The sequence below is a fragment of the Cynoglossus semilaevis genome, chromosome W, assembly GCF_000523025.1.
Source record: "Cynoglossus semilaevis isolate Cse_v1.0 chromosome W, Cse_v1.0, whole genome shotgun sequence".
NCBI lineage: Eukaryota > Metazoa > Chordata > Actinopteri > Pleuronectiformes > Cynoglossidae > Cynoglossus > Cynoglossus semilaevis.
In genome coordinates, this window is record NC_024327.1 from 7,410,647 (window position 1) to 7,432,977 (window position 22,331).

At 40.2% G+C, this 22,331-nt stretch overlaps 3 protein-coding genes across 3 annotated transcripts in view; 2 read left to right on the forward strand and 1 right to left on the reverse strand.

Moving 5' to 3' along the window:
• Positions 1-1,697: 1,697 nt before the first annotated feature.
• LOC112486368 (mucin-4-like) lies at positions 1,698-7,831 on the forward strand. Its single transcript, XM_025052763.1, has one exon. The coding sequence runs from the start codon at positions 2,217-2,219 to the stop codon at positions 7,416-7,418; it is 5,202 nt and encodes a 1,733-aa protein (XP_024908531.1). The 5' UTR covers positions 1,698-2,216; the 3' UTR covers positions 7,419-7,831.
• A 2,156-nt stretch (positions 7,832-9,987) lies between these two features.
• On the forward strand, positions 9,988-14,321 carry LOC103397085 (versican core protein-like). Its single transcript, XM_025052808.1, has 6 exons — positions 9,988-10,327; positions 10,571-10,729; positions 10,861-10,943; positions 12,975-13,119; positions 13,214-13,396; positions 13,495-14,321. Exons 2-6 carry the CDS (start codon positions 10,627-10,629, stop codon positions 13,647-13,649), a joined length of 669 nt encoding a protein of 222 aa, XP_024908576.1. The 5' UTR covers positions 9,988-10,327; positions 10,571-10,626; the 3' UTR covers positions 13,650-14,321.
• A 2,918-nt stretch (positions 14,322-17,239) lies between these two features.
• The window catches only part of LOC103397086 (hyaluronan and proteoglycan link protein 1-like), a 29,696-nt gene continuing 24,604 nt past the window's right edge, over positions 17,240-22,331 (reverse strand). The window contains exons 3-5 of the mRNA XM_025052803.1: positions 20,566-20,913; positions 19,343-19,645; positions 17,240-19,239 (exon numbers count right to left, since the gene is read on the reverse strand). Of these exons, the coding sequence (XP_024908571.1) occupies positions 19,127-19,239; positions 19,343-19,645; positions 20,566-20,913 (764 nt within the window). The 3' untranslated portion in view covers positions 17,240-19,126. The remainder of the gene's footprint in view (positions 19,240-19,342; positions 19,646-20,565; positions 20,914-22,331) is intronic.

The window sequence follows — 22,331 nt, forward strand, 5'->3', positions numbered from 1 at the left end:
AAGACTTTAATAACAGAAGCTTTCACTGCAATATCTTCACCATTTGGTGGAACAGAGAAAACAGATTTGATTTCAGCTTCTGCTAGTGTTGCTTCATCATTCTACAGCACTGAGAAACCAACATCTGTGTCAACTCTGACCCAACAAATGGTAACAGGTCAGACTGGGAAAGGTTCAGTAACACCAGAGAGTACAGACATAACATCAGCTAATAGTTCTACACAACAGTCAATTTATTGGATCAACCACAGACACTGCAGCTCCTACTGCTTCATCTGTTGTTTTCAGACCATTTAATGTCAGATTTTTCGGGGTAGAAATGTTTGATAGATGCTTCATTCAGGATACCAGTATTTTAAAGGAAATAAGGGATTGTTTTAGCAAAATTTAATTTTTTAAGTCAGGTGCATCATGTTAAAGTAAGGCAGACATTCGTGAACATGGGCTGTTGAACAGCTCAAATCATGTTATATATATGAATTTGCAATATAAAAATTATAATTTTAATTGCAATTTATATAGACAATATATATGTATATATTTCTGTCTTAAACTGTTAGAACCTTAATATATTTTCATGTTGTGATTACGTGTTATATTTTAGAAGACTTTGTATTTGTTTTACACATACAACAATATGCACATGCACTGTGGTTAGTTTAGCTGCCAAAAGGGTTAAATAGAAATATTTTTTTTTTCAAATTAGTGCATGGATATTTTGTCTGTATGCTGCAATTGGCTGCATTGGCAGTGTTTCTTCCCTCATATGTGCATGTACCTGCCTGCTGACCGCCAGCCTGGCAGCAAACAGAGGTGAGTTGGCAGTCTATCAAAGTAAGCACAGATGCCTGTCCTCGGTTAGGACTGGACACCACCACACCAGGTGATGTCATCGCTAGAGCAAAGTCTCTCCTCTATGTAAGAACAGCTAGAAGCTGCATGTAGCGGGTGATTATTGCTTCTTTTACTGCTGCATCTTGTGATGTGGCTCAGCTGAGCCACTTGACGTCTCTCTCTCTACCCTCCAAATTTGTGTGGGAAACATTTGTGGAAAATATTGTGGCAGTGGCTGACTACATGGTAACATAGTACACAAAAATATCAGAATATGCCTGAAATCTTTTGCTGTTATGCTCAGTAAATAGTTCTCATGTGTTTTTGGTTACTTTAAAGCAATTACATTTATGCTCTACCAAATATTATATTATGGCTTGTTGAAATATTGACACTCTGAGGGTTGTTAACCTCAAATGTTACCATGCAGTGCACAGAACCATTACCACTGTTGCATATTAGTCCAATTAAAACATGTTTCAAAAGTTTGCTAATGGCTGCTCTTCTCATTTTTTATGTTGAGGTGGCTGTGGGTTAGCAGGAATTAAATGTTTTTAACTGGAAGACTCTTACCTTCATTCCTACCTTGTTGATCTAATGCCAATGGGTATAGAAGATTTGAAATACCAGTTTTTTTCATTTGAATCATCATCAAGTCCTGAGGTGAGCTGACTATTTTAATTAAAAAACCAGTAAGGTTTAACATGCTGCCAAACTATGGTTCAAATACACAGAGACGTGTCCTGCATGTGTTCCAGTCATAATCTATGCTGTGTTTGCAAACCCCTACAGTGATATTTTAGCCTGTTTGGTCTTCACCTGATATGTTTGACATAGTGCTAGCTTAGAGAGATGCTTTCCTCTCTCATAACAGCAGTGCAGACTGTAGATGTAATAAAGATGTGAATGTTGTGGATCTTTTGAGAATGATGACACTTAGCTGGAATTGCAATAACATAGTAGATAACATAAAAAGGGGTCTTTTAGGTGAGTGTGTTAAATTAATTCCTAGGCTTTCTGAACAGGTGTTTCTGTCCAGAGTAATGGTGCTACACAGGTCTTTTTGCTAGCAACCAGTAATTAGTTTGAAGGGAAATGGTGAAATACTGAGGGAGGAAAAAAAAGTTTACAACCTTTTTTCTTAACAGTTGTTCTTCTATGGAGTCTTAAGGCTTTTAATAGATATTGCAGCAGGCGACCATTATGGTTTTGTTTTTACAGATGCCATTTATGCTTTGTGTTGCTTGGCAGATATTAAAGTGCCTGCCTGTTTTCTCTATCTTACAGAGGGACAAGTTCTACTTTTGCAAGATACTCTATCTACTGCCACTACAATTGTGTCTGACAAACACATTCCCTCTGTAACTAATGGCGAGCCCTTCATGCAGATTGGACACACAGGTGATTTTACTAGAGCTGCTGTGACAGTCACTCCAGATGTTGGTTTACTGCTTACTAGTCAAGGAACCACTCAAGGACCAAAAGAAAAGGAGAAAAATGACTCCCAGGTTTTGACAAATGTGACACCACTAGAAGCAAGTGAGGAAATAACCACTGTGTTTGATTACAATTGGACTAATCTCCCTATAGATAGCTCCAATAAGCCCATTGAGGTAACAAATAATGGACTGATAACTACTGGGATCCCAGATGTTGATGAAATTGACCCTGATATAATCTCAGTAGTTAAATCAACACCACCTCTTCTATCATCTCAGATGGATAAAATTATGACTAAAAGGCCAACAACTGGTCCAACTCATGCCTTAGGGGTAAGTGGTAACACAGATATCTCTGCTGATGCTGTTGTTACAACTTCAAGTCAAACACAAGTCATCAAATCAACCACCTCTTCTGTTCAAGATGAAGGAGATGAATTGTGGGGGACTCCCACTCCTGTCAAAAGTGAATCATTAGTGGCTCAGGCAGAAACAGTTGAAGAGCTTGTTACTTTTTCAACAGAACCTCACTCAGCCAGTTATAAAGCTGAAGTCACAGAGGACACAAAGAGTTCATCTGCCACCCCAGCTGCCGAAGACAGCACAGAGAATATAGAGCAAACTGTTTCCCCTTCGTCATCAGATGATGCGACTGGGAAAACAGTACCAACTACTGATCTAGAGAGTTTGACTGAAGGGGAGAAAGAGACCCTCGCCACAAAAGAATTTGGCATAAGTTTAACTTCAAAATCTACCTCAACTCCTGAACAAACAGCCAAAACTGTGATAACAGGAGCTGCAATTGGAGCCAACACAGAATCAACACGTCCAAATAAACCTACCCAGGGTGACATATCAAAAGAAATAGCTACAAGTCATTTATCAAGTACAGTCAGTTCACAAATCCAAACAGAAAATGTATATACATCCAGTCCTCCATTACATATGTCACCAGTAAGCTCTGTAATTACAACAAAATATAGTGAAATAACATTACAAACTGTAGATGAACAAAAAACATCAGTAGCTGCTACTCAAGAACCAGATTCACCTTCCTCCATAAGACAGCAAGAAACTTCTTCTTTCCCTTCTGAATCTGATCTGACCCCTGCCTCCAGATTGCACAGTGTTATTGAAATGGTTAGAGCAACTGTGTCGTCCTTCAATGGAATTTTTAGTCAACACACAACACAAAGTTCAACTGAAACCAATGGCACAGGGACAGAGGCTACAGAGACCACACAAACTCATGAAACTAAAACTAAGACTTTAATAACAGTAGCTTTCACTGCAATATCTTCACCATTTGGTGGGACAGAGAAAACAGATTTGATTTCAGCTTCTGCTAGTGTTGCTTCATCACTCTACAACACTGAGAAACCAACATCTTTGTCACCTCAGACCCAGCAAACTGTAACAAGTCAGACTGGGGAAGGTTCAGTAACACCAGAGAGTACAGACGTAACATCAGCTGATACAGACAGTTCTACGCGACAGTCAACTGATGGATCAACCGCAGACACTGCAGCTCCTACTGCTTCATCACTTTTCAGTACTGAAAAACCAACAGGTTTGCCAACTAGTATCCAAGAGAGTGCTTTCACAGATGCAACAGAAACGACATCAGACCACACAGAGGGACTTTCTTCTACAGCTATATCTCCTGAAGAAGGTTCTGGTGAGCAAACTCCACATATATTAATTACACCATGGTCAAACATAGAAAAGTCATCATCTGTGTCTCCAACAGTACCTTCACCCCAAACTAGTGATATTGAAGATAAAGGAAGTGTTCCTGCAGTTTCAGTTTCAGGGGGTATTCCTAATGTGACTTCTTTTGCAACAATTACATCTCCATTATCTTTCAGCACAGTCCCTCCCCTGTCATCAATCACAGCTACTCCTCATACCCTGGTGCTTTTTAGTCAGCATTTTACATCAGTGGAAACAGGGAAAACAGCCAATAGTAAACCTTCAGTACGTTCGGATCATGAAGTCAACTCAAGCGTTGAATTTCCTTTTGTTGAATCCTCAACTGGTGTTGGTATTACTAGTGAGCCTACCAGCACTGTTTCTTTTACAGACTTACAGTCATTGAATTATGCAGAGGTATTGCATGGTGTTGCCACTACTCCCGTTTCTTCATTTAGCACATTGTCATTGGCTCCAGTGCAGGCAGAAACTAAAAAAAATGCTGAAACAGATGAAATGGCATCAACTCCATCTTTATTTGAAACTCAGCCAATGGCCATCCCCAGTGTTACCACAGTCACTTTAAATCAGATTTCCACATACATTAATATGGAAGCCTCTGGTTTAGAAGATTATTTAGGGATAAGTGCAGATGGTTCTGGTGCAGAGTTGCTTACTGAATTTGTCACCCCATCGTTAAATACATTTACTGCAGTTGCAGATGAGGAAGGTCATCCTAAAAGCACCTCTGGTGTCATACGTTTTGCAACCCAATCTCCATACATGATAAGCACTGAGATGGCTATCACTGTAGATTCTCTGAGCATGTCCTCTGGCCCCACTAACCTTTCAACTAAATCTGAAAAAGTAACAGGTTCACCGTTTATTCCAGTTACAGCAACTTTAATGCAAACCTCTATGTCTTTTGGAAATGTTACTGTGACAGTTCAGAGCTTAAGTGACCCACACTCACCCACTAACAATTTAGATAGCCAGACATCACTTCTTGCTACAGTATCTTCTGATAAAGCATCAGCTGAACCAACAGAAACATTTTTGGGAACTTCTACAATTCATAGCAATTTGGATAACGTGTTCTCTGAGGCATCTAGAAGAACATCTTTAGCTGTGCACAACACAGGGGTGGCTGACAGTACAATAAGCACAGTCTCTTCTATATTTAGCACAGAGAAAATTAAAATGTCAAAAACTTCTAATTTCAACACAGAGCAGGCAACTATTAAAACAACATATGCTATCACACCTACTAAGTCTGAAAATGAGTCCCTTCCCGGAACTGAAAAATCAGCAAAAGTTACACATATACCATTAACTGAGCGCCACATTACTAAAAACACACCATTGACTGGAAGCATCCTATTTGGAAAATCCACAGGGGAACCGGAAACTTATCTTTCATTCAAACCAACATCTGCCGAAGAGGTTTCCTCACAGGATGCAGAAAGCACTTCTGTTGTTGACAGTACCTCTGGGTCATTAGCCTCTGGGTCAGTATCAACCAGTACAGCCATCATATTCACAGATGATGTGAAGGATAAAGATAAGCTCTTCTCTGCTGTTACTGACAGTATGAATGAAGAGGTGACAAATGCTGAGCTCATAACCAAAGATGACTCAATCATTGATGCAGATACGCTTTCTATTCAGGTATCTTCAATTCACCTTCAAACTATCCAAACAGAAGAAGCTAGAGGAATAACAATGACTCAAATAATCGAGGGAACAGGAGAGGCAGACGGTTCAAGAAGTATTCCTCCCACCTACTTTACCTCTTCACCTAAAATATTCTCGGCCACTGGTAAAAACTTAGATTCAACAACTTTTGAACATTCGCAGCCTACCTCAAAATCATCCGTTGTAGAACACGTTTCTACAATGGAGACATCCAATGAAGACACAGTCACATCATCTCTACATGTTACAGTAGCTACACTGGATATGACTAAAGACACCTTGAGTTCCTCGTCCACAAAAGCCACTCCCCCTCCAGTCACTGCCACCCCAAATACACCAATGTCTAGTGAAACAGAAGCAAAGAAACTAACCAGTGATACCAGCAATGGCCAGTCACACACCACAACAGAATCGAAAGTACCCGATACGGACACACTCCAAACTGATGTATCAACCAAATTGCTGGAAGGTAAGTCCACTCAAGCTCCTTTAAATAAAGACGCCTCACCTAATACTAACAGCACAGATAGTGAAGCCCAGGAAACATCAACTCATGCTGGAACCTCTCCTAGTGACCAGACAGCCTCTAAGCAGAAAGAGTCATCTGGAACGGTAACCACAACTCAAGAATCCAAAACTGATGTATCTTCTGAGAGTTCCGTTGAACAATCTCTGAAAGAAAGAACAGATTTAACTACAAAGCCTATTTCCATTAATCATACTACAAATGTTCCTTCAACATCAGCACAGTCATCATCACAGCCAGATGTTATAGTCCAGGTTGTCACAACAGTTTCTCCTGTTCATCGTCCGACAACTCCTCTGGAATCCTTTGAGCAAGTAAAGTCAGAAATCACACTAACACACCATCCCAACACAGACTTTTCATCCGAGGATGTCTTACTTACTACAACTAATCCTATTTTTGAAAATCATGTACCTAGTCAGAGCACCAAATCAACAACTCACGCTGTTGCATCTCTTGTGGCTGAACCAGGAGCTTCCGCAGCAGATGATAGGTCTGTTGAGCCAACTCCTACCAAAAACGAACCTTTTGATGTTAATAATGAAGATAATCCACCCCCAGATTATGATGCACCAGACCCCAATTTGCTTGAATGTGTTCCACAAATCCAGGAGACCTCACCTGGTGACACAAATAGCAGCTCAAAAGAAAATGCAACAAAGTCACCAGTTGCTGCAGAAGCTGTTACCATGCTACCATTTGCATCAGCCAATGTCATTTCAACATCAGGCTCTGAACCCGAGAGCAGTTTTGAGTCAGATAGCTCCTCTAGTGAGATGTTCACCACACATAAACCAAACATTGACAGTACAGAAAAAGAACAGTCTTGGACAACTGATGAAATCCAAGCAGTGTTTAAGGCAGATGCTATGAAACCTTCATTTGTGGAGTCTGTCCCGTCTGAGAACACCTCAGGAAAGCAAGACCATGAAGAACAAAATACAGATGTCTCTTCTCGCACTGAAATGCCGAAAGAGATCGACAAAGAGTTTACTACGTCGGTGGCTCAGACAAAAAGTGAATCAACATTAGTTCAATCAGGGGCCACTTCTTTATCATCTTCCTCAAATGGTGCCACTACACCTTCATCATTGACTGAAGTCCAGCCACTGGTGGAAGAGGAAGTTACAACTGTCACACCAGATGCAGAACTGGATTTGGGACACACTGTTGTTGGCGAGCCAATCGAAATTCCAGGTAAGTTTTCTTTTTTCTGGGATCGGCTTCTTTAAGCCAATCCCACCTAGAAAGAGGAAGTATTGCAAGTCAAGGAGAAATGAATGTCAGTCAGTAAATTTTTTTTATATCTTTTCACACGCCTTCACTCCTGTACAGTTGATGTTTGTCTGAATGGGGGAACCTGTCACAAAGTCGGTGTTCTCCCTACGTGTAGTTGTGCTCCTGGTTACACAGGTCATCAGTGTGAGACAAGTAGGGAATTGTGCCCCAGGACTTTCCTTTCACACTATCTGTCTGCTATTTAATACTTGAGAATTTACCAACTAAAGGTGTCAAACATTGTCTCTCTTTCGTATCCAGATATGGATGAATGCCAGTCTAACCTGTAGGTACTACAACAGTCCTTTCAAGGACTCGAACTCCCATAATTCCACTGCTTCCGGTAAATCCACATACGTCACGATCAGTAACCTCCGCAACCTTTAAATTGGGGGGTCAGCCCAATATCGTTCTCTCTGTTCAGGACTTTCGCTCCGTAGGACCTCGATGAAAAGAGAAAACCTGCTCGTCTCAGAAGACTAAGAACCAACGCGCTTTTGTAGACACCATTGCCCACGGTGATAAATGCACTAGTAGCGTCTTTTTCTTAACTGAGTTAACCGGTAATTAAGTTACACAAGTAACGTAGCGCTGCGACCAAAGCAGTTATTGAAAAGTTAGAAGCGACAGGATTCCTTCTAACGGTATTCGTGTGAACCGGCACATCGACAGTCAGAGACTTTTCCTCCTGAAACGGACTTTCGGAACCAAGAGGACTCTCTGGACACAGTGGAACCAGACGGACGTCCCCAGCTCTGGCAAGGACCCAAGAAGCACGGACTTTCCACTACCCTCTAAATACGAGCAGACGTTCACTACAGTAAGGCTGGCATTTGGGCACGTTAGTTAATCTGTAGTATTGTTAAGTGCTATTTAAACTTAGGGACAGTTTAAGTACGCATATTGAATTTTGTTGTCTGAAATCTGTGCTGCTTTTATAGCTAGGCTGTTGCATGCACTTCTTTTCTAACCTCCTGACTCGGTCTTATACTCTTGTACACCGTCAGTATTTCAGTGTTAACTTGTAACGTTATCAGTATTGGGATCAGGAAAACTCCGACAAAGTCCTTTGTCTGGAGTAGACCACGCGGTACGCCTCCCTTCCCCCATATACTTTGATAACATCACAAGCACTGTTTCATTGTACCTGAGCGCATCTTGGTGCGCGTACACAACACCCATTCACACCTCCGTGAGCGCATACACGCCTCACGTGTTTCCTGTTGCCGTTCCTTCTACCTCGCAGTTCTTCTTCCACTGCGCAGTCGCGTATGTGAACACGCCTCAAGGGCTCAGTCGCTTGCTTGGTAGCTGAGAGGCAACATCTCTCTCTCTCTTTCTCTCTCGTACACGACCGCTCGTGTACACACGCACATAAGTACACACACACCCCTACACACACGCCTTGTTTTGTTATAATGATCATTGTTTATGAGTTCAATCACCGTCATTAACTTGACAGTGTTGTATAAATAAATTTGATTATTTTTGTAAACTGTATTTGTCTGTGTTGTTACTTTATTCATTGAAGCCACCCAATTTGCCAAGAACTCTCAAAATCCTTCAGATATTTAATTGTTATTGGATACTATTGATTTTAGTATATTTGTAATACTTCAAGTAATACATTATTGCTATATTAGTAGGTTAAAATAATAATTAAAGATAACTTTAATGAGACTGGTTGTGTTATTAATTTGAGACTGGTTGATAACACCGAGTGCTCCTAAGCAGCACTCGACCCATTGCACCTACAAACCCTTGCCAGAATGGCGGTACATGTGTTGACAGCATAGCTTCTTTCACATGTGTGTGCCTCTCCAGCTACTCTGGACTGTTTTGTGAAGAAGGTAGGTTTCTAATTATTTCATCTAGATTTGGAAAACCATTTAATTGTTTGCTGAATAGTACACTATTTTTAAGTGTTGGTAAGAGTGTTTAAGTTAAGTGTTGGTAAGAATTAATGTTTACCTTAACAGTTATCCTTAACTGTACCTGATGGCTTAAAAAAGTAGGTTTAGAGCATTATACGCTGAGGTTAACTCATATGTAATTCACACACTTTTCCTACAAATCTTTGAGAACTACCTCTATATTCAATGGTTTTTGTAGCACCTTCATCACCTGTGCACTCCAATGCCAAAGATAGAGCTACCTCGACAGTCACAATCCAAGATCAACTACCCTGCTACCTACAGAAAAAATCGACAGCCAGTAGTTATAATGAAAACAAAAGTAAAAACAAGAAGTATACATGAGTAATTTATATAGATGTATGTAATTTTCTATGTAAAAAAAAAAAATATTATGTAGACGTGTGTTCTTTTCACCTAGATGCTGATTGAAAAAAATCACTTTTGCCTATATAATTTAAACAGCCTTTATTAAATACAATGATAATTGTGGACATTTGCAAAAGTTCATTCTTATCAGCAGAACCAAAAGGGAATTTACCAAAATGAGCCTTCATAAATACGTGTATGAATACTTGTCACAGTTGTTGAAAGGTCAAATCAAGTGCACTGTACTTTGGGTGTGTTGCTCCTTTTTTTCTTTTTGACTTTTTTACATGTCATACTAGAATTCACAGTATCACCATATTCTCATCCCAAGTGTGTTGAACTTAGGGCATTTTCTGCCTAGGCGGAGTTCTGAGTCTACACCCTCAATTTTGTCAAGATCCCTCATCGGTGCGTCACGCCCAGTCTGTGTACTTCAGCACAGCTACTGTCTTCCTGTGCTTTGCCAAAATAAATTGAGGAAATGTAACTTGAAGGGTAGAAGCCAGAAAAAATAATGCCTGGGTGTTATCTATTTGTAATCTGACACTGGACTGAACTGAGATCAGCTATTTCTGTGGATGGTAATGTATTGTTGTGTTTAAATTAAGAATACTTGTCTATTCAGGCACAGTAATATCACATTTTAAGTTATTAAGCTATTTTTTTTCTACCCAAATTTAACCAATTGTCTTAAATTACAGTAATTCCCAACCATTAGTATTTTTAGTTGATGATGTCATTATAATTTAGGGATTCAAGTAAAAAAAACTTACATGACATAAAAGGCTGATTTCAAGCCCATCTATCTTTCTTTTCACCCTCAGATACAGAAACATGCGATTATGGCTGGCACAAGTTCCAGGGCCACTGCTATAAGTACATGCCCCAGAGGAAAAACTGGGATACAGCAGAAAGGGAGTGTCGTATGCAAGGCGCTCATCTCACCAGCATCCTTTCCCATGAGGAGCAACAATTTGTCAATCGTAAGTTGAAGCTTGTGAAATACTTTTTTAAACCTTAAAAGGTATATATTTGCCTTTACTTCCTGTAACTGAGCTTCTCTAAAGAGAAATGTCATCTGCTCTGTCTCACCCTCTCTCGCCTCGTGTGGCAGGCCTTGGACAAGACTACCAGTGGATTGGTCTAAATGATAAGATGTTTGACAGTGACTTCCGCTGGGCTGATGGCAACAGTGTGGTAAGATAGCACTCTTTCTCGTTTATTTTCATCTTGACAAACATGGGACAGGAGCTGTGTAAATATTTGGAAGTGATGCCAGTGACAGACAGAGTCATATAGGGAGTTGGTCTTTTAAAGGGCTGTGGTGACTTTATCATGACGTACTCCTCCTCTGTATGTCATACTCACACACACTTGTGGGAGACTGCCGTTGAGAGCATGCTGTCAGCCAACTTGAATCTGTTTTCTGCTGCCCTTGTGTCCTGGAGTGAGAGCAAGAATGTCAAAGGTAGCACAAAAGAGGTTTTCTGGAAGGAAAAATGCACCGATAACATAAATGTAATGTTTATAAAACAGCACAAGAGTGTGTTATAAGAGTAGTTGTGGTTACTGTTGCCTAAGGCCAATTCACAAGGCAGGAAAATGGCTAATTATTAGGTACCTATGTGTTGTACAGAGTGATGTCCTCACTTCAAAGTTAATCCAACAGGGCCGGAGATAGCAGAAGGATGGAAAGAGCTCGGGGGTTCAAAGATAAGCAGGGTGACCGCCTATGGAGATACTAACTCAGCTGAGAGATGGAGAGGTGATGAAGGTGTGAGCAATACTTGTGAAGGGAGGTTGGCAGCCGTAGACAGGTAGGGACCTACTTTGACCCCTGCACACATTAGGTAGCAGAGCCAGCAGGCAGCCACCCAGGGGTAAAATCCGTCATACAGGAAGACACAGATGGACAGCCTCTGTGCCCAGGGTCACAAAGAGAAACAAACTGGACAGAAGCAAGACAGGGGGTCTCTGTGGGGATCGTCACTCCGGGGGTTAAATTGTAACACTGTTGAACTAAAATACGATTTTGGTTCTGTACTTGTATCCTCTTTTTTGATATGGGATATTGTATGTGTGTTTGTTTGTAGGTGATGGAAGTTTGTTTGATTATTCTGACAAGGATGTTGACCTACTGTTTAGTCAATGGCTCAAGTTTTTGTTAGTGTGAAGTCAGCCCAGCAGGAAGCCGTTGTCTGTATGTGTGTGTATGTTTGTGTTTGAGTGAGTGTATGTGTGTGTGTGTGTTAACCATAATGACAGGGCAGCAGAGCCTCGGGGAATGATTGGAGGAGTGAGTGTGGGGGTCACAGCTTTGAAGAAACTGTTTGAACCCAGGATGTGCGTAAAGACCACAAGGATCATCCATTCCAGCACTACAGCTATGTATATACAGTTTACCTGTACGGCTGTACATCTGTGTGCTACAGGAATTCTTCACGTGTGCAGCGTTACATACAGTCTGTAATGAGTGGTACAGTGTGAGGTTAAATGACATAACTCTTATGTTTGTCTGTCAACATAAAACCACCAGTACCAAAACACACGTGAATCACAGTCATGTTTCAAAGGTGACATCAGGTATTTCATTAAAGGGCAATGTAAGCCTAGGTGCACTGTGTAATCCAGTTTTCTCCCCACAGTCCATATAACTGCGGACTGAGAATTATGTCAACTGTCTCACACTCACACTCACACACTCACACTGTCTGAATGGTTGCCTGTCTCTGGGTGTGGCCCTGGTGAACAGTCCAGCGTTTACCCAGCATCAGGCAATGGCTGCTGGCATGTCCTTCTTACCCAAAGAAGGATTAGGCCCTATACTTAAGTATTTTATTATAGCTTTATTGCTGAATTTGGGTTTGCTACTCCCTCCTGTGGCCATTTATAATAATACAGTGGCAGAAAACTGCTGCTTACACAGGACAGCACCAAACTTTTTGTTAATGGGTTTACATGTAAAGAATTTGGTTAATCTATATATTAGATAAAAAAATAATACAAATCCAGTTGTTTAAAATGCTACTAATGATTCTATAAACATGCACCAAAATCTTTATTAACCAGGCAGGAGGACAAAAAGAAGAGTTCAAGTGTCTTCACTGATTAATTCTATGTGTAAAATATAGAATCTGTAGAAAATACAACAAGTTTCAACAGGTTAATAAATGAAGGAAACACACTCAAATTTAAATGTATGCATCTTGTTTACTTTTTTGATTTCAGCAATATGAAAACTGGAGACCAAACCAGCCAGACAGCTTCTTCTCTTCTGGCGAGGACTGTGTGGTGATGATCTGGCATGAGGACGGTCAGTGGAATGACATTCCCTGTAACTACCACCTTACATTCACCTGCAAGAAGGGCACAGGTAAGAACACCCAGCAAATGTCTCATTGTTAAACATATACCCATTTAAGTTACATTTAACGCATCATTTAAATGTTCTGCTCCGTGTTTTGTAGTGGCTTGCAACCAGCCCCCTCTAGTGGCCAACGCACGCACCTTTGGTAAAAAACGTGAGAGATACGAGATCAACTCACTGGTGAGGTACCAGTGTCACACAGGCTTCATTCAGAGGCATGTACCAACTATCCGTTGCCGTGGTGATGGACGATGGGATGTTCCTAAAATTACATGCATAACCCGTAAGTACTATTGATAAATAATTTACTTTTTCAGGCTACATTTACTAATTTAGATATTGTGGAGCTAACATTTGTGGGGGGTTTTGGTTAACTTGTAGCATCGAGTTATCAGAGACCCTTTGTTAGACGACATGAGCACAGAAGCCTCTACAGTGTCAACAACTTCAAAAGGCCAGAGGACGCCATCAACTATCATCCTCAGCGCTACAGAGGGAGGAGGGAATGGACTGGACACAAGCAGAGGAAGCTGTAATTGAGATGTAACAACAGCTTCTTTTTAAAGACCACATTGCTGATAATGGTGTGAAAATAGGGAAAAACAAGTTTTAAATGAAAAGTAAAAAGAGAAGAAACCTAATGGATAACCTGTAGGCTCACTTTATGTGGGACGACGAGGGAATCATCTTACGAAGTGCCTTTTCAAAAGATGTTGACACGTCACTTTGTTTTAATCACTGGCTCTGTGTCACAGTGTATATAAAACATTTTCAGCTGGCTACTGGAAAAGCAAAAACAACAATATTCTCATCAGTTTTGCTTGAGTTTATGAAGCCATACATTCACGACTGTTGCTTCAGGCCTTTGTGAACCAACTGTGCTTTTGAAAATAATCTCAAGTGTTTCTTAAATTTACATACGTTACATAAGTGAAAAACTATATGTCGATGTCAAATGCTTTTTTTCTAGTGGTATTTATGAGCATTCCACTTTAACAATAGACGAACGTCTGAGCGGGATTTGTTCAGTGAACTGCTGGAGCACCTTTTTTGAAGCAGCAACTTTCAAAGCACCAAGAAAGTATCTTTCCCTTTTACTGTATGTTAACAGAGAATGTCTTTATCTTTCAAATGACATTTCAGTTGAATTACCCTGCTTTTTCCTACAAAGGAAGACAATCTTCATCTTTGTTTCAAGTTAAAAGAATGGAAAGTGTCATGTCAGTTGTATGTTCTGCCTATGTATGTGCATCATTTCATCTGTTGTCATCTATTGCTGCTATGCTTTAGCTAAGCGTTTTAATGTTCTTTTTTTATTAGTTAAAAAATATCAGCCAACCAAGAAAATGTATTTTTTTGTGAAACACTCGTAGAGACTTGAACGTAACGGCTGTTTAGACAGAGATACGTTATTTATTTTCAAGCTGCTTTTGACCGTTTTACTTGGTTCAGTACTTACAAGTAAAGTAAGATGCTGTCATTCAGTCCAGCAGTGCTGTTCATATGTATTCAACAGGAAAACAAGCCACAACCACAGACTGTCTCAATACATTAAAGATGAAATTTCCTAATAACACAATTGACTTTGCCACTTTTTCACATCTGGAACGCCATAAACAGTGGACCAAAGATCATAGAGGGCCCCATCGGCTGCAATAATAATGTTCTGTAATGTTAACCAAATACTTGTAAATGGCTGTGAGTGTGGATCTACAGCCATTTGTAAATTGAGTTATGTTTTTTTGTCCACCTGTGAATGTGTGTGTTTCAGCCTTAATGTGCACATACTATCATATTTATAGCATTTTTTAAAAATTATTTTACAATGTGAATGTCTGGGATGTTTGTTGATTTTTTTAAAATAAAAACAAACATGTTTCCTGCTTTTAAATCACCAAATAAAAATAAATATATATAGATATATATTGAGGATCTTCAATTTGTACATTTTGTCTTCAATTTGACAAACTAAATATGGTGTGTTTGACCCATTTATGATTTGAGTTTGCATCATGCATGTGTTTCAAAGTTGTATTGGGCTTTATACAGGACAAGAATAAAAACACGAGCTTCATAGCAGTGTATGTAGTTGTCATAGGGCGCAATCAGATAAGACTTTCAAAACAAGGTCTTTAGCGCAATAAAACTTTATTCGTTTTTGTCCCTGCAGCATTTACACTACCGCTGAAAACACTGAGGGTAATAAAACAATTGGAATCACACACGCTCTTAGACACCAACAGCTCCGTCTTGTTTATGATTTTTGCAGATACTTTCTGAAAAACTGATCAGTCACGCTCCACAACACTCGAGAGTGAGCAGAGGGAGGCAGACAGGAAGCAGCAGCCTGAATTAAAGCATGTGTGTGTGTGGATTAGGGAAACCTGACACTCCAGCTGAAAAGGCTTATGCTGCAGAACTGTCAACTAAGACATGCTGCAATTCTTGGTATGTAGACTATTTGAATGTTGAGGCTGTTTTTGCCTCTTGGTGTTGAAAAAAATGACTATAAATTCGAATAAAAAAAAGTCACGAAAAGTTGGGTTGCGTTAGGAAGGGCATCTGGTTCGAAAGCTCTACCAAGTAGCTAAACGGCACTGCCCAAGGCCTGGCCGTCATGCCTATTTTTATCAAAATTAAGCCTGCAGTGGCTCAGTTACTATGCTAATAGTTAGCTCACGTGCATAAAGGCCACCATTTCAGGCCCAGTGGCAGTTGATGGTGTGTCTGTATTGTAGTGTGCATGTCCTCCCAGTGTTAGGTGGGGAAGATACTGTAGCTGTTGATGTGAATGTGAGTGTGAATGGCAGTCTCTGTACAGTATGTAGCCTTGTGATGAACTGATGATTGATGAAGAAGAATACATGAAGGTGATGTCATCAGAGAAACCATGACCTATGATTAAAAAATTTTCCTAAATTTCCCAAAGAGAGTAAAACTCACAATCTAGCCTCAGGAACTGCAGCTATCTCATGGCTGATCAGTGGGGAAAAAAACCCAAAACCCTAGGCTCAGGTCTTACCATTGTCCAAGTCGCTTAGTGTCTTTATGTTAAAGAGGAAATTCACTCTGCAGCCTATTGATTTCCAAGACTTGGCATTCAGAGTCTGTCTTGTCCAATCCAAGGTGCCAATCAGTCACTCAGGGCCCTGCTATTTTCCTGTCACATGTAGGCTAATCCTGTTACAAGTGAGATACAACATGACATTGTTGGCGATGTTGCATTGAAATACTTGCTGAGAACCACTTTTGTATTTGTTTGACTCAAAGCACACTGGGAGAGGAGAACAAATGAGCCAAGAATGATTTAATGATTCCACCACGACAGCCATGGCTGTTCAGCTCAAGTGTCTGCTTATGTAATCCGACCTAAAGACAAAGAAAATATTGTTTCAATGGTGTTGTCTTAAAATTTGTATATATTTTGTAAAAGCTTTTTCACTTTTTAAGATATTTTTTGTGCTCATAAATGAGTTGATCAGATCTTTGTTGTCGCTGCATTTTACATTTTTGAGAACGTCAGTGGACATTTCAGTGTAGCGGTGGCATTTAAAAACACAAATCCTTTTTCCAAAATGTCATGAAAACAATAGTCTCAATCGAAAGTTGACTTTATTTTAACATTTTTATAAACAGTCAAAAGCCTTGTGTTGGTGCAGTGGTAGGACACATTTATATACAGTGGGTACGGAAAGTATTCAGACCCCCTTAAAATTTTCACTCTTTGTTATATTGCAGCCATTTGCTAAAATAATTTAAGTTCATTTTTTCCTCATTAATGTACACACAGCACCCCATATTGACAGAAAAACACAGAATTGTTGACATTTTTGCAGATTTATTAACCCTTGTGTGAAGGACTACTCATTAATATGAGTATTAATGAATATGAGGAAAAGTTGGCACAAGTCATGCAGTACAGGAACATGCAGACGCACGCATACTCATGCACGCACACACACACACACAGACACAAAGACATACAGTGGGTACGGAAAGTATTCAGAAATTTGTCACTCTTTGTTTCATTGCAGCCATTTGCTAAAATCAAAAAAGTTCATTTTATTTCTCATTAATGCTTGTGTGTGACTGTGTCTGGTAATTTCTCCATCAGTCTTGAGCACACTAGATTATAATATGAGAAGCAAACAGTTTCTTAAAGTGACAGTACAGCATGAAGCAATGATAATAAATTAAATTCTTCCAACAAGTGATCTGCAACAGACTGGACTGGAAAACCTAACACAGAAGCTGTGTACAAGAAGGCGATGAGCAGACTTTATTTCCTGAGGAAGCTGAGATCCTTCAACGTGTGCTGCAAGATGTTAGAGCTCTTCTATCAATCTGTTATTGCCAGTGCCATTTTCTTTGCGGTAGTGTGTTGGGGAAACCGCATCAGAGCCAGCGACACTAACAGACTCAACAAGATCATCAGCAAGGCTGGTTCTGTTCTTGGTCTCAGACTTGAGGCCTTTGAGACTGTTGTGGAGAGGAGGACACTGAACAAACTCTTAGCCATCATGGACAACGATGAGCACCCTCTCCATCATACTGTAGACAGACAACGGAGTACCTTTTCTCACAGGCTACTCCAGCTCCGCTATCATAGGGACAGATACAGGAAATCCTTCCTGCAACAGGCCATCACACTCTACAGCAACAGCTAAACTCTATTATTATCCTGCAATACCCAAACACTGCATTACACACATTACACATTAATTATCCTACAATACCCAAACACTGTCTGTATATACATACTGCATTTATTCTATACTGTGTGTATTTATACTCGAAGCCTCTACTTACCCATTCATCTTACTAATACAGTGTTTACTGCTTATCTGTATCTTATCTTATCTCATCTTATACTCATCTTTGCATCTATTTATCACAATAGGTTTGAATTGTGCAAAACCTCTTTTTGGTGTGTGTTTTAGATTATGAGTCATCAACAGTCCTAAAAGACTTTCCTTAATTTTTCTGTTGGTCCTGGTATATTTCCTAATTCTAATCGTATAATGATAATTTTTAGAGGTTCTATGGTCTTTCTTTAAGAACCTTTTTTGTGCTTACGCAACTTTGATACATCAGGCCCCTGGCCTAACCCGTTCTAAGACCTGCTCCTGAGGGCAGCATGCTCAGCTCGCCATAGCTAAGGTGAGTTTCTAATTTGTGACCCTCTTACAACAGACCAGGTTCTCTTTACCACTGGCTCACAGGCAGGTAAAAAAAAGTTCACACTCCATTCCAGCTTAGGGTCGACGTTTGAGAGTGGAAATTTAATCGTGTAAGGAAACAGGAGTAGCTAGCGCACTAACCAGCCTTCCACTGTGTGGCCCTTCATTGAATTTGAAAATGTTTATTTATGGAAACAATGAGTATTTCAAACAGGCATTTATTTCTTTTTTCACACTGTTTTGTTGATAGAGGTACATTGTGATATGATACAAAATACCTTCACTTTTGTTCCATGCACATTTCCATGTTCTCATTTTGAAGTTGAGCCTTTATAACTTTTATATATCCATCATCCTAATACCACATGGATCTGCTGTAAGTAGTGTGTTAGTAAAAATAGTAAAAAAAAAGAAGAGACAAAATTATTTTAAAAACTTTTTTTTCCGCTGTGGTTTCAATGAGGATTTCTGATTTTCAATGAGAAAATGTCTCCGGACGGATGAATTACTGGTCGAATGATGAATTATAGCTTTTGATTTTGGGTTAGAAGTATTTCTGCCAAATCAGACACTGTTCACCAACATAGATCATTCTTTTAAAAATGTTGTGTGGTGGCAAAAATCACGTATATAATTGTCTTTTTAGTGTACCAGTCTTACTGGTCTGCCTTGTAGCAGTACACACCATAAGACTTCTGGGTCTTATCTGGGAATTCAACCAACCGAACTGCACTTTCTATGGGGCTGCAGTTCTTGCGGGGCCTGGAGATGGGGTAGCGGACGCTTCCGTCAGCCAACCAGCCAGCATCACAGCGGTCGTAGTTCTCCAGCTTTCAGGCGGCAAACATGTGTCCCACTTTGGCTATCATAGCACCGTCATCTACACAGGCCTGCACAGCCTCATTGAAGGTCAGCCTGTCGGGTTGGACCAACCAGTAGAAATTACCTGGTGAAAGATTATTAGAAAATATGAGGAGAATCACTTTAACAAACTTTGATTTGTGCAAGTAATTCTATGACAAAACTCTGCAAAATAATAAAAAACTTACCTTTCAGTGGTGTCACGAAGCAGTACACATCATAAGTGTGAATCATTTTCTCACGAACACCATAGTTCCTGATGCCTGGCCCGTTGTTGGAACCTCCGCAGGGTCCTCTGGGGTTAATGATGGGGTATTGCACTGAGCCATCACTCAGCCAGCCTGCGTTGCACCAGTGCAGACCTTCCTTCCAGGCCTCCATCAGCTGCTCAAGGGAGGCCATCACAGCATCCTGATCCAGACAGGCCTTCTGGGCATCCTCAAAGTTCAAGCTGTAGCGTTTCTGGTTGGGCTGGCATGGGAATATGACACCTGAAGAGAAAATGTAGCAGGATTATATGTGCGGCTATTTGCTTAAAAGGTTACTTGAATTTTTTTCTGTTAATTTATGATGCTCTTCTCCTGCAGCCAAGACCCATAGAANNNNAAAGAGTGTGGGTTCAATGAGTGCAGTCTCTCCAGGGTTGCCTGCTCAGTTGGCATGTGTTGCTGGCATGCTAAGGCTTGAGTTACTGAATGTAGACATATTAGTCTTTCAGCTCTAGCAGCTTGTTAAATGTTGTTAAAGGTTGGACTGCACACATTTGAATAGGGGTAAAAAGTAATAAAGTCACAATAGAGAAACGAACAAAATAAATCAGATAATACTGCTCACTTATAATAATGCTCACTTCATTACCAGGATTTACCAACTGGTTTTTAATTGAAACTGATTTTCTAACACCTTATTAAATCCTTATGTTTAACACTATCTGTAATCACATGCCAACATCTTGACCGATCCAGATGCATTCTAAAAAATTGACATTCATTGGTCTCATGCTGCCATAGAAAAGTTAGTACAATGTTTTAAAAGCTAGCTCTGCAAAATCTTCCATCCGTAGTTCATTCTTGTGTGAAGGGTGTTCCTCTTTGTATGCAACAGACTTTTGTAATGAATGAAATCTGATTATTTTACTAAAGATACAAACTAAACATGCAAAATGTCTTGGTTAACAGTTTCCAAATGTTATGACAGAATAATTACAGCATTGTGAAGGAATTAGTTCCAGATGTTTTTTTATTGACCACCTCTAAAAAAACCTGTGGATGATAATGTTTATTTTAAAGTGACCTATTGTAAAATGCGCATTTTACACTTACATTTACATTTTAAATATCTTGTGAAGAATGGATAGTTTTGACATAATTTGCAGAATTAAATTTCTCAATAGACAAAAGTGAATGTTTACCCATGGTGAAAGCGTGCGTCACCTCCAGAGTAATCTCTTGCACGCCGTCTGACATCCCATTGATGATCTCACAGCGGTACGTTCCTGTGTCTTCCAGTGACACACTGGTTATGGTGAGAGAGGCGTCTTCGCTGTCGCCCTCCTGCAAGAACGCACGGTCCTGGAAGTTTCCGTAGGTCTTCTTGTGGAATCCCATGGAGAGCAGCACGTCCTCGTTCAAGCTCGACTCGTCTTCTGCCACTTTGGTCCACTTGACTCGTACGCCAAAGTAACCGGACGTCGGTGGGTCATGAGACATGAGGTTGCAAGGCAGGGTGATGTTGGCATCCATCTCTGCAAAAACTTGAACTGAAAGAGAGGGAAAATGATAACAAGTTAACAGGGATTTGACTGTGTGAGGCCTGCAACACATTGACTGGGAAATTCATTCAATATTCATTTTTTATGACTCACAGGCATTTTTTATTATTAAAAGACAATAATAACAATAATACGTTTTTTTCTTCATCTACTATATATATATAACTAACCCATTGCATATTTTGATAACACCAAAGTGTATTTACTCATGCACTTGCATATGCATACACATACTGTATTTTTAGGAGTTTTGAACAGCAGCTAGCTCTAATCCCCGCACCCCAGAGCTCCACAGAGCCTGGTGTCTATGATCTTCCTCCTCTTGTCAGTTCAGGCTCTCAGTCGAACCTCAGTGTGAATCTTTGAAGTCCATCTCTCCTATTTTTCCCAGCCATCACATGATTTATAAATGACAATCGGTGTCATGTATTAACTCTGCCCACTCTCCTCTCAGTGCTCCACCGGCTGAGTAGGAGTCATGGTTAACCCCCCTCTGTGTGTCACCGCAGGTTTCTGTGTCCATGCGACCTCACAGGGTTTGCTTGATTTAAGAAAACCCTGACCAGCAAGGGATGACCTGACCTCCACCAGGGCAATAACAAGGGCCAGATGGAAACGTATACAACACCCCTGACTGCCCTCACTGCAGCTCCACCTTTGAACAATCAGCCATGTAAGTGGAGTCACCCGCTGCAGTAAACAGTAGTTAACATGTTATGTAATGTGTAATAATATTATAATACTATATAACTGGTTTCAGATTTGTATTGAAATGTGTTTTTTAACCCCCAGCTCAGTGCAATTGACCTGAATCTTTAGAGGATTGATGTTGCCCCCAGCACAGATTGAAGAAAAAGGGACAGACAGTGAGAGAGACTGGAAGATTTAAAAAATTAAATTTTTTTTCCTGCACATTTATGAGGCACTTTTCCTACGTCACCTTCACCACACCCAGTAGCTTTGCTCTTTGTGAAACTGGTCAGAAGATATTTTCCATGTTGCCTAACACTGTCTTGCTGCTGTTAATGAAAAAAGTCAGATTCTTCTGGGCGAAATGCCCTTCCTAATGATTGTTCCATCAGCGAGTGTGCAGTGAGTCACATATTTACTCTGCCTCACACAACTGGGTAGCAGTTTGCACAGTGTGTGACTAAAGCCTGAAGGATCCAGAATGACTTAACTGCCACTTGAAAAGATGAAGGTGATGGTGACATCACCAGCACCTCGCCAGATGTGATAAAAATCAATTTGGTTTGTCAAATCTTCCAAATTTCAAACGCTATTTGGTGAAAGAGTGCTGAAATAACAGCATGGTATAAAATAGAATAAATGAACACGTGCAGCTGCAGCCTGGGCCATTCATCTCACTCTGTAAAATCCTGTAGTGGAAGTGACTGTAACCATCT

What these genes read in the sequence shown, in the direction of transcription:
- LOC112486368 (XM_025052763.1), top strand. Translation starts at nt 2,217, where the DNA reads ATGCAGATTGGACACACAGGTGATTTTACTAGAGCTGCTGTGACAGTC.
- LOC103397085 (XM_025052808.1), top strand. Translation starts at nt 10,627, where the DNA reads ATGCCCCAGAGGAAAAACTGGGATACAGCAGAAAGGGAGTGTCGTATG. An exon ending in CACCTGCAAGAAGGGCACAG is followed by an intron (nt 13,120 to 13,213) that starts GTAAGAACACCC and finishes CGTGTTTTGTAG; the next exon opens with TGGCTTGCAACCAGCCCCCT. An exon ending in TAAAATTACATGCATAACCC is followed by an intron (nt 13,397 to 13,494) that starts GTAAGTACTATT and finishes GTTAACTTGTAG; the next exon opens with CATCGAGTTATCAGAGACCC.